The 13217-nt window shown below is 42.6% G+C and overlaps 1 protein-coding gene across 1 annotated transcript in view; it reads left to right on the forward strand.

Annotated features, from left to right (window-relative positions):
• The first annotated feature begins 9006 nt into the window (after window positions 1–9006).
• The window catches only part of LOC136881827 (neurogenic protein big brain), a 342022-nt gene continuing 337811 nt past the window's right edge, over window positions 9007–13217 (forward strand). The window contains exon 1 of the mRNA XM_068229338.1: window positions 9007–9575. Within this exon, the coding sequence (XP_068085439.1) occupies window positions 9242–9575 (334 nt within the window). The 5' untranslated portion in view covers window positions 9007–9241. The remainder of the gene's footprint in view (window positions 9576–13217) is intronic.

Genomic DNA, 13217 nt, shown 5'->3' on the forward strand with positions numbered 1-13217 from the left:
TTCAAAACCCACTATCTCCCGGATGCGAGCTCACAGCTGCGCGCTCCTAACCGCACGGCCAACTCGCGCGGTATTTTTACCCTTCGGTTTATTGACTTGGCTTGTATAACCTAAAACTTAGGCTAAGTTGGATAATATTTTAAACACCTACATCACTATTTTCACCTGTGTGCAATTATGTTATTTCATTAATATTATGCTAATTATTATAATTGAGCACTGTTAACTTATAAGACCCCAACAGACAAGCATTGGTTTTGTGTAGAGTTATACATTTGTTAAATTCACGTTGTTTTCTTTCATGATGTACACGCCTATTCTTTGTTACATTATAGAGTATTTAGATATAGCCTACATTTCTTTACCAATTAAGCTCTTCAATAAAGACATACATAACTGTCCCATGCCAAGATATATTGGTAGAATTAGAGCTGTCAAAATGGTTCATAACCCCTTCGATTTATTATCTTGATATGGATCACCCAAAACATAGGTTAGGTTTGGAGAATACTTTAATAATCAGCATTATTTAATGCACTGTTTGTTACTTTCATATTCCAAGATGTAATTGAAGCATTTAAATAAAGCATCATACATTAAAATTTAAAGTTTTACCACTAGAACAGCTGACATGGAAAAGTGATTTGAAAATTCAAACAAATTCATCTTACGTTAAAATCTTCAAAAAAATAAACTGTAGACTTTTCCGATATATCACCAGCATTTCTCCAGCTCGCCAAAATCCATTTCTCCCTAGTTTTAGCGTCTTTGGAACGTTTATAAACAATTTGTTTGCTATGGTACCGGTATGCCATGTGCTATTGCACATCGGAACTCTACACCATTTATACGTTTTCTGCCTCACTGTCTGGGCAGGATTCATTTTAAGTCTAAAATATACCACTCAGATTATTATCCAATGTATAGACCTCGAATTTAACCATACTAGACACTAACGTAAAGTAGAAATACGCGAAGTGTATCCTGCTTCTCACAGCACACTATGTGTTATTTCGTCTGCTAATTCAGTCAACCTGTACGATGACGTCAGGCCAATGAGATCGCGTACTTGCGTGACGTGATATTTTCCTAGATTTTTATCATGTTTGGAGTTATTATTTGTACATTCTGATCACATTTTTGAATTCTGCATGCAATTTTGAATCAGATTAGCATATTTTAAATTAAAACCCCGGATCATGCATGTTCCCTATTGCACTCCAGAATCAGCTGCTTGTCATGTGCTTCGCCGTTACCCGAAGTTACTGCACACTACTGCAGAAAGAAAAGTAGTCGCCTCTACTTGGCTCCTGATCTCAATAAACCTACATTGCATCGGTTGTACAGTGAAAATCCGGACCACCCAAAGATGTTAGAATGTGTGTTCAGATATATATTTTCAAACAATTTGAACCACCATTAGCAATTGTTTTTCCAAAAAAGGACCAATGTCCTAAATGTAAAGAGGCAAAACACACTAAAATCACTACAACCAATCAGGAGTATATAGAACACATCACTTGTGAACTTGAAATTCTGGAAATGAAAAATCAAGACACTAAAAGTACAGTTGATAACCCAAAATTAGTTGTTGTAAGTTTTGATCTTCAGGCCATACTTCAAATCCCTTTCGCAGGTGACTCCCAAATTTATTATAAAAGGAAGCTCTCTCTTTATAATTTCACATTGTATAACTCACTGAAAAACGGAACTTGCTTTTTATGGGATGAGACCAATGCTGAAATCGGCAGCTGTCTACTTAGTTACATAGCACATCTGACTCCAGAAGTTGAACATCTAATCCTGTATGCAAACACGTGTGGTGGACATAACAGGAATCAAACATGGTGTCTGGTCTATTATACGCCATGAATACGTAGTTACATCCTAACCTGAAAACGCTGGACCTAACATTTATGGAAAGTGGCCATAGTTACCTAGAGGCAGATTCCATTCATGCCGCAACTTAAAGGATGAGTACGAAATTGTCATGGAAATAGCCAGAAAGATTTAGATCCATTGACAAAATGCGTGATGCACAACAGAAGACAAGTTGCCAACAACGAAAAAATCAATTGGTTACACGTAAAATGGTTTCACTTTACACAAGCTAGCAGCTTGGTGAAGTTAAGGACGAATTTCGTGAGATGCAGGTTAATCCTAAGAGCATTTAATGGGATGAAATCACTCCTGAACCAAAATACAGACAGCTGCTACCTATACCACTTCAAAAGAAGAAAGATTTGTTGACTATGTTGAAAAATGGAGTCATCCCAGCTGAATATAAGGAGTTTTACAACAGTTTACCTTCGACAAAAGGAGTTTATAACGAAGCTGTTTGGGCAACCGTAAGAATGGATGAGGCAAATGAAGAGGGCTAGATGACAGTAAATATCCTTTGGTTCGAAAATCGGTGCAAAATTCAATTTATCTTGCTTGCATTGCATGAAAATAACACCTGTATTCACATCATGCTTCTTCTTCTTGTTTCGTATAGGCCAGCTAAGGACCACGACATTCAACTATTGCATTTTGGAATGGGCTTTGATGTTTGCCCAGTAGTTGCGCATCCTCAGGTTGTGTTGCTCCTTCCTCTCCTTTGTGCAAAGGGCGCCAGTCTTCTTCGTTGGTAGTATGTTCTGGAACTCCTTATGTTTAAGTATCTTCCTGAGTGTTGTCCGATCCTTTAAGTTTCCTTCTGTTATTCCCAGTTCCTGTAGATCTTTATCCACTTCCATCAACCATGGTGACTTGGTCTTCCTATTTTGCCAGTAGCTGAGAATCCGGTTGGTCAACCTGGTCGGATGCATCGTATAGATGTGCCCATAGAATGCTGGCGTCTCTTCCTTGCTACATTCGTTATTCTTTCACAGTACTTGTAGAGCTCTTGTTAGGTCGTCTTCTATCATGGGCGCCCGCAAGGGGGGGGCATTTGCCCCCCCCCTGGAATTCTAAAGATGTTGTTGTTCAATTGTTTAATATCATACCAGATTATTTCATAAACTGAAATTACTGGCAGTCATCTAGCATATGTTATAACTGGAAGTTTCTGTAAACAATTTAATGTTGCTGACTTTATATTGGTTTTCATATTCAAGAAAATTGTTAATGTGCCCCCCTCTGGAAAAGATCCTGCGGGCGCCCATGTCTTCTATAACTGTCACCTTCCTTGACTGGCCCCAGTATCTTCCTCATTATCTTTCTTTCCCAGATTTCAAGTTTTTCCATGAGTCCCTTCCTGTTGAGTGTTAAACATTCTGAAGCATATAAGGCTTCAGGACGGATGACTGTCCGGTAGTGCTTCATCTTGGTATTATGAGAGAGACACTTTTTATTATAGGTATTCTTCGTCAGTTGGTAGGCCATTTCAAGCCTGTTAACTCGAGTTGATAAAGCTGTTCCTTCAGTGAGATTAGATTCCAAATATTCTTCCAAGTACTTAAACCTGTTGGTCTTCCTGATCTCTCCCTGTTCCAGATGCAACGTACAAGGAGATTCACATCATGCAATAATGTTTACTTCACACAAAAACGGTTCGATAACGTAGGAGAAATTTGATTTTATTCTACTATAAAAATTCAATTTACACTGACTGACAGAGCAAATGCAACACCAAGAAGGAGTGGTTCGAAAGGGATGAAAGTTGGGGAAAAACAGAGACGGCACGGACGAATAATTGATGTTTATTTCAAACCGATATGCAGGTTACACAATGCACACGGCATCGACTCAGTAGGATGTAGGACCACCGCGAGCGGCGATGCACGCATAAACACGTCGAGGTACAGAGTCAATAAGAGTGCGGATGGTGTCCTGAGGGATGGTTCTCCATTCTCTGTCAACCATTTGCCACAGTTGGTCGTCCGTACGAGGCTGGGGCAGAGTTTGCAAACGGCGTCCAATGAGATCCCACACGTGTTCGATTGGTGAGAGATCCGGAGAGTACGTTGGCCACGGAAGCATCTGTACACCTCGTAGAGCCTGTTGGGAGATGCGAGCAGTGTGTGGGCGGGCATTATCCTGCTGAATCAGAGCATTGGGCAGACCCTGAAGGTACGGGAGTGCCACCGGCCGCAGAACATGCTGCACGTAGCGGTGGGCATTTAACGTGCCTTGAATACGCACTAGAGGTGACGTGGAATCATACGCAATAGCGCCCCAATCCATGATGCCGCGTTGTCTAGCGGTAGGGCGCTCCACAGTTACTGCCGGATTTGACCTTTCTCCACGCCGACGCCACACTCGTCTGCGGTGACTATCACTGACAGAACAGAAGCGTGACTCATCGGAGAACACGACGTTCCGCCATTCCCTCATCCAAGTCGCTCTAGCCCGGCACCATGCCAGACGTGCACGTCTATGCTGTGGAGTAAATGGTAGTCTTCTGAGCGGACGCCGGGAGTGCAGGCCTCCTTCAACCAATCGACGGGAAATTGTTCTGGTCGATATTGGAACAGCCAGGGTGTCTTGCACATGCTGAAGAATGGCGGTTGACGTGGCGTGCAGGGCTGCCACCGCTTGGCGGCGGATGCGCCGATCCTCGCGTGCTGACGTCACTCGGGCTGCGCCTGGACCCCTCGCACGTGCCACATGTCCCTGCGCCAACCATCTTCGCCACAGGCGCTGCACCGTGGACACATCCCTATGGGTATCGGCTGCGATTTGACGAAGCGACCAACCTGCCCTTCTCAGCCCGATCACCATACCCCTCGTAAAGTCGTCTGTCTGCTGGAAATGCCTCCGTTGACGGCGGCCTGGCATTCTTAGCTATACACGTGTCCTGTGGCACACGACAACACGTTCTACAATGACTGTCGGCTAAGAAATCACGGTACGAAGTGGGCCATTCGCCAACGCCGTGTCCCATTTATCGTTCGCTACGTGCGCAGCACAGCGGCGCATTTCACACCATGAGCATACCTCAGTGACGTCAGTCTACCCTGCAATTGGCATAAAGTTCTGACCACTCCTTCTTGGTGTTGCATTTGCTCTGTCAGTCAGTGTAGTAATAATCCTACGTTCCATAATGTACATATTTCTTAAATTTAGATGAATACATGTATCTTCTATTGCATTTATGACCTGTTTTATAATTTTACAAGAAAAGGTAATAATTCCTATGTCCAATAAAACTGCGTTAACTACTGCTCAGTTGTTCCATGTCCTGACATCAGCACAAATAATCACATTTGGAAAGCATGTATGCAAATTTTTAACATAAATTGATTAGAAAGACACTTCTGAAAGATTATTACACCAAAAAAGTCAGCACCACCAAAGACTCGAAACTTGAGTATTAAACTTTGTTTTTGAATTTCCCACAGATTATGAAATTTGGACTTGGCACTTTTGTGCATTAAGGTATCGATATTTAGAATCTACCTGTCCTTGGGTACGTTTTAGGGCCAAATGTTTTTCTAAATGTCTGAATAGACTGGGGGTTGTTAGAAGGATCGAAACAGTGATTTTACACTTCCAAAAAATGTACATGCCCAACTTTAATCAAAAGACTGTATATAACAAACGTTTAAGAATATGTTATTTCCGTTATTTTATGTCGCACCTATACATATTTATCGTACGACGCTAAATAACGGAGATGCTTTGGAACATCAGATTTTTAGTCCAAGTCCCGTGGAATTCTTGGTGCAGGTCACTTCAAGGTGAGTTAACGGAAGAACGTTTTTCGATAGAACAGATAATAAGGCAGGTTATCATCAACGATGGGTTTCATTAGTCTTCAGCCACATCGCTACTCCAATGGTCAGAGAAACAACAATACAGTATGTAACCGAGAATTGCTCACAGCTTCGGACCATCTTTATCGTACTTCAAGTTACTGCCTCGTGCGTTCGTAGAAAAAAACAAACAAAAACAGTTTATCATGCCATATTAAACCTTTGAATACAGACATGTAACTTCCCATAAATTCATGAAGGAAATATGTAATCCATTGCAAATTCTCCTGCGAAGAACGGGTGCAACTGCTAGTAGTAAATATTAACCAAATTGGATGAAAATTTTACAGTGTTTTCTAAATAACATTACTGTCAAACTAGTTTAACATATTTTTAATCATAAGAGTAGAAAACATTTTTTGTTAAATTAAAAATTTAAAATACCAAAGTGAAATTTTGAAGATATTTTTTAAACTAAAACATATTTTACAAATTAAAAACACAAAAATACTCTTTTAAATAAAGACTCATAAACCACAACGTTCCAATTTTCTTTTACAAGCTGCTTTACGTCGCACCGACACAGACAGGTCTTGTGGCGACGATGGGACAGAAAAGGGCTAGGAGTGGGAAGGAAGCGACCGTGCCTTAATTAAGGTATAGTCCCAGCTTATGCCTGATGTGAAGATGGGAAATTACGGAACACCATCTTCAGGGCTGCCAACAGTAGGATCCCATGAAGCTACGGCTCCTGCGTGTCAACAAGGTTGTGTCCAAGCGGGAGGTGGCTCAGTTCTCATGGTTGCAATTAGGCCCCATTGCATGATTGTAGGGAGCGCTGACATGTGCACATTATGTGGACATTCTCTCAGACCATCTGCATCCCTTTCTGGCTCTAGAGCAGGGCCTCTCAGGGTGCATGCGCGTGGTGCATGCACTGTGCACGGTGCAAAAGACGACTTCGCTTGGTTGACCAGAGTGCAGACCCCCCACTCCTCTCTCCCTACACCTGTCTCCCCGTTCGGCCTGTCTCCGCGTTCCTCACCTTCACTGCTGTTTCTCCCCCACTGCGAAATGTTTACGTGTGGTGAGCGGAGACGCACAGTTGTATGGGACAAGGTTACCAGTGTTATTAAAAAAATTAAAAAAGTGAATTAGAAATACACATACATATTTGAGAGGAATGTAAACATAATTTTTTTAAAATGCAGAACCCGTAACCAAAATGAAAATGCTACAGTACTGGAACAAAACTCATTTGTGGATATAGAATGCTCTTCTTCAAGCTGTTTCAACTTCCTTAATTCTTTCTCTCTGACGTCTCCTATGATTTTACAATAATTTTCCGAATGTAGTCTGTTGTAGTGTCTTTCAATAGATGATTTTCTTACGCACGTAATTATCGTCCCACAGATTAAGCATTTGGCGTTATCGTCACGACAAACAAACAAACAAAAAAAAAATACGAAAGTTCCCAGTTCGATTGAAATGGACTTTCGGACGTCTTTGCTTTCTTCGAAACAGGTTGCTCCATTATTATTCGTCGCTCTCAGCACACTACACCATCCGAGTCAAGCCGAGTTGAGGCGAAGCGTACCGATGCACAGTGCACAGAGCCTATGCACCTCGCTCTGCACGCGTGAGAGTTTGGGCGTTTGAGAGGCCCTGCTCTAGAGTACCCTGATGGAGACGCCTTGTTTCGACAGGACAATGCGCCATGTCACCGCTCTGTGGTGGCACGCAGGTGGTTGGAGGAGCACTTCAGTGAAGTCACGACCACGGATTGGCCCTCCAGATCCCCCCGATCTTAATTCAGTCGAGCATTTATGGGATGTTGTCGATGCTGATGTATGCTCCATGAACCCCGCACCAGCTACACAAGACCATTATTTTGTGGGTAGCAGTGCAATATGCGTGGTTGATGGATAATTTGTCATAACTTATTTCGTTTAATTTTACTGCATTCTTTGCTAGTTTATCAGCCAGCTCATTGCCTTGTACACCTATATGTGCCCTAACCCATTTCAATTGTGTGTTCCAATTATTTAATTGTTGCTATAGTTTTCCTTATTTTCTTAATTAGGTGGTTATGGTTTTTGTAATCCACTGTGGAGTCAATTGTTATTCTACTGTCCGTGTGTATAGTTGCTTTTTTTATCTATATCATTCTCTACCCATGTTGTTCCTAAGGATTCCAAAGCTTTATTATTATTATTATTATTATTATTATTATTATTATTATTATTATTATTATTATTATTGGCTCAGGCGGCAGCACGCCAGCCTCTCACCGCTGGATTCCGTCGTTCAAATCCCGGTTACTCAATGTGAGGTTTCTGGTGGACAAAGCGGAGGCGGGACAGGTTTTTCCCCGGGTATTCCGGTTTTTCCATGTCATATTTAATTCCAGCAACACTCCCTAATATCATTTCATTACATCTGTCATCCATTAATCATTGCCCCAGAGGAGTGCGACAGGCTTCGGCAACCGGCACAATTCCTATCCTCGCCGCTAGATGGGGGCTTTATTCATTCCATCCCTGACCCGGTCAATGACTGGAAAAAGGGTGTGGATTATTATTATTATTATTATTATTATTATTATTATTATTATTATTATTATTATTATTATTATTATTATTATTATTATTATTATTATTGTTATTATGTCCGACTCGTTGGCTGAATAGTCAGCGTACTGGCCTTCGGTTCAGAGGGCCCCGGGTTCGATTCCCGGCCGGGTCGGAGATTTTAACCTTTATTGGTTAATTCCAATGGCCCGGGGGCTGGGTGTTTGTGCTGTCCCCAACATCCCTGCAACTCACACACCACACATAACACTATACTCCACCACAATAACACGCAGTTCTCTACACATGGCAGATGCCGCCCACCCTCTTCGGAGGGTCTGCCTTACAAGGGCTGCACACGGCTAGAAATAGCCACACGAAATTATTATTATTATTATTATTATTATTATTATTATTATTATTATTATTATTATTATTATTATTATTATTATTTCCAACGAAATAGTATGAGCAGTTGAGTGCGCTATTTCCCCTCCCCACCTTCGGGAGCTGCTATACCCTTCTCCATAATGAATGCTTCAAGCTATTATTGAATGAAGGTCTTGATTGGATCAGTCATTTATTTATTAACTCATCCAGTGAAGAGAGAGTCATCCATTCAGTATGTTGCGGATACTCGCCACGCTACACTAGCGCTGCCCACCGCCTTGTGTGTGTCCGACAAGTGCAAGCGGCGCGCTCGCCTCATTCGGCAAGTGGAGCGGGCCGGCTACAGTTGTTCGGTTACAGGTGGCCAAGCCGGATCAACCGTCAACTCCTGGCTGCACGTTGTGTCGGTTCGTGTGGAAACATGCAAGTCGAGTAAGAGTTTAAATACCTTTATTTCTTCAGTTGTTTGTGAAGTTATCATACGGTGGTGTGTTTGTAGTGCAAAAGATTTCCGTTTTTAAGTGCTATATTCGAAATGCTTTTCTAGTTCAAAGTGTAAGAGGAACATTTTGAGATTTTAGAACATTAACATTTTACGTGAACATGGCAACTTTAACCCAGGATCATCAGAATGTGGAATATCACATAGTGACACTTTTCGAGAAGTTGGACGCTATGCGTCGAGATGCTACGTGTGTCGCTCTGACGAGTCCAAATCATCTCCGTCCCTCCATGCACGCGGAGGTACGGACTCTGGAGTTCTGGCGGTCCATCATCTCGGAATGTCTGGCCGCGTTCTTCTTCGTGTTTATAGTGTGCGGTTCTGCAGCCGGAGCCAGCTCCGCGGGCAGTGGAGTGGCTTACGTCGTCTTGGCGACCGCCTTCGCTTCGGGATTCGCAGCTGCCACCCTCACTCAGTGCTTCGGACACGTTTCAGGTACGACGTTTTATCTTCTTCTTTTTTGTCCTTAGTGTTTACTGTGGACCATGTTAAGCATAATTCATTTCTGGTTCTTCTTTCGATCAGTCCAGTTATTTCTTCATCCTTTTCCTTTCGTAATGGGCTTCTTTACGTTACTGCGACCTAGTGTTGTGGTTAGTCCACACCAAAGTTAATAAATCATGTTAACGAAACAAAGTTAATAAATAAAGTATGTTATTGAAAACATTTCTCCACAAGTTAATAAACTTTTGCTAACAAACTTCTTCAACATTGTGTCTACACCAAAATAGCTGTTTGTGAGGTTACAATTTTGATAGTGTCAGGAAGAAGAAGAAAAAAACTTACAGCTGCAGCTTTCATTATTTTAGTGAGTATAATTAGAAAAAAAAGCGCAGACGTAAAGTGTGACAAAGAAAAATATTGAAAAGTTGTTTAGAATTGGTTTGGAGAGAACATTTATGTCAGAACTTTTAATTCGTGATGAAGCTGGCTTACAAAATTTTCTTGAGAATGCCCCCACATGACTTTCAGTTCTTGTTGACAGTAATTGGGCATGAAATTGCAAGAAATGATACGGATTATCGAAAAGCTGGCTCCACTAATGATAGACTATTTTTTTATAGGTATAACTTTAAGATTCTTAGCAACTGGTGACTCAGACATTTCACTTATGTACCTATTTGTCTACAGTATCAAAACAAGCAATTTCAGTTATTGTGCTTGAGGTGTTTGAAACGTAATACAACAATCTTAAGGAATTGGTAAAGGTACGAAATAAAGAAAATTTTAATTTACCGGTAATCTACCTAGTTAGGATAGTATTATTTTGATGACATAAAAGTGATTATGGGAGGTTAGGTAATTCAGCGAGGAGCGAAACTCGAAATGAAACATTAGAACACAGCTAAAAGAATATCACACAGAATTAAAAGTATTGTAAATTAAAAGTGATTAGATAGTTAATTTTTAGAAGAGATAAGAAATCATCGTATTCCGCGCTACGAATTTGCGTGCTCTAATTGTGTTCTTGCAGTCATGTACGACCCGAAATGTTAACGAAAACCCGAAATGTTAATGAAAAGTTAAAGAAATTTTATCAACATGCCCGAAGTCCGCCTCTGTGGTGTAGTGGTTAGTGTGATTTGCTGCCACCCCCGGAGGTACGGGTTCGATTCCCGGCTCTGCCACGAAATTTGAAAAGTGGTACGAGGGCTGGAACGGGGTCCACTCAGCCTCGGGAGGTCAACTGAGTAGAGGTGGGTTCGATTCCCACCTCAGCCATCCTGGAAGTGGTTTTCCGTGGTTTCCCACTTCTCCAGGCGAATACAGGGATGGTACCTAACTTAAAGCCACGGCCGCTTTCTTCCCTCCTCCCTTTCTATCCCTTCCAATCTTCCCATCCCCACCAAGGCCCCTGTTCAGTATAGCAGGTGAGGCCGTCTGGGCGAGGTTCTGGTCATCCTCCCCAGTTGTATCCCCGACCCAATGTCTCACGCTCCAGGACACTGTCTTTGAGGCGGTCGCTGAGTCCGAGGGAAAAACCAACCTTGGAGGGTAAACAGATTAAGTAAGTAACATGCTCGAAAAGTTAATGAACACGGTATTTTTTATTTTTTATTTTTTTACAAGTTGCCTTACGTCGCACCGACACAGATAGGTCTTATGGCGACGATGGGACAGGAAAGGCCTAGGAATGGGAAGGAAGCGGCCGTGGCCTTGATTAAAGTATAGCCCCAGAATTTTCCAGGTGTGAAAATAGGAAACCACGGAAAACAATCTTCAGGGCTGCCGACAGTGGGGTTCGAACCCACTCTCTCCCGAATACTGGATACTGGCCGCACTTAAGTCACTGCAGCTATCGAGCTCGGTATTTTGTTTATTAACAGTGTTTGTTAACGAAACATCTTGGTGTGGACGCACCTTAACCGGTCCGTTTCTTATTCGTGCGATCTTGGTTGATCTCGGTATCCCGTAGTATTATAGATTACAATCTGCATCCTGTGGTATGTTCTTTATCCTCCATGTCCACCTTTAATCCTTTAAGCCAATTCATTTGTGTCTTCCTGCTCTCAATATATTCCAGAATTTTCTGAGCTATTCCCTCTGGTGGCATTCTTTTGACGTGTGCATGGCAACAAAGTGTTCTCCTTTTAAATGATGCTGTGATTTTATCTGTCTTATTTTTGATCGCAGTCAAAATTCTTGTCCCACTTTGCTAGTCCCTAGAATTTTCTTCAATATTTTCTCTCTTTCTTCTCAATTCATACTGCAGAGATTTGTGCTCGTAATCATCAATGATCTGCATTTAGGTCTGTCTCCCAGGTGGCAGATTCCCTACCTGTTGTTCACCACCGAGCTCGGTAGCTGTAGTAATAGCGGCCAGTATCCAGTATTGGGAAGATAGTGGGGTTGAACCCCACTGTTGGCAGCCCTGAACATGGTTTTCCGTGGTTTCCGATTTTCACACCAGGCAAATGCTGAGGCTGTACCTCAATTAAGACCATGGCTGCGTCCTTCCCACTTCTATACCATCGTCGCCATAAAACCTACGTGTGTCGGTGCGACGTAAAGCAATTTGAGAAAAAAATATTTAGTTCTGTATTTTCGTACGATTTTATTGAAAACGAAAACGTACAACCTGTTTTCCAGTCATTGAACGGGTCAGGGATGTAATGAATGAATCATCATATATAAGCTATTGGTACGATGGGGTCGCCACTCCCAAAATTATTTATTAATGACTGATAGATGCTATGAAATGAGAATGGAGAGTGTTGCTGGAATGAAAAATGACAGGGAAAACCGGAGTACCCGGAGAAAAACCTGTCCCGCCTCCGCTTTGTCCAACACAAATCTCACATGGAGTGACCGGGATTTGAACCACGGTATCCAGCGGTGAGAGGCGGACGCGCTGCCGTCTGAGCCACGGAGGCACGATTTTATTATTATTGTGTTTATTATTTTAGATTTCATAAATGAAAGCCGGCCCCGTGGTGTAGGGGTAGCGTGCCTTCCTCTTACCTGGAGGCCCCGGGTTTGATTCCCGGCCAGGTCAGGGATTTTTACCTGGACCTGAGGGCTGGTTCGAGGACCACTCAGCCTACGTGATTAGAATTGAGGAGCTATCTGACGGTGGGATAGCGGCCCCGGTCTAGAAAGCCAAGAATAACGGCCGAGAGGATTCGTCGTGCTGACCACACGACACCTCGTAATCTGCAGGCCTTCAGGCTGAGCAGCGGTCGCTTGGTAGGCCAAGGTCCTTCAAGGGCTGTAGTGCCATGGGGTTTGGGTTTGGATAAATGAAAAAATCTGGCTCCTTACCTGAAAGCATAGGGCCCCCCAGGTTCGATTCCCGGTCGAGGCGGTGATTTTAGCCCCCTTCTGGTTAATTCCTGTGACACGGAGGCTGAACGTTTCCTGTTCTCTCTGAGAATTTTCGCTAGTTGAATGGGGCCGGCACTAAGGTGGATTAGGCCCAGTTCATGTTTCTGTGGTGGTTGGTCGCTAGTGTAGTGTGTATGTGAAGATGAACACAGAGTTCCAGTCCACGAGCTGTAGGAATTAACCGGCTCGGCTGGAAATAGAATCCGAGGCCCTCTGAAACGAACCCTGATCAACCAACCAAGGTGCCGGTGC

This window comes from Anabrus simplex, chromosome 10, assembly GCF_040414725.1.
Source record: "Anabrus simplex isolate iqAnaSimp1 chromosome 10, ASM4041472v1, whole genome shotgun sequence".
NCBI lineage: Eukaryota > Metazoa > Arthropoda > Insecta > Orthoptera > Tettigoniidae > Anabrus > Anabrus simplex.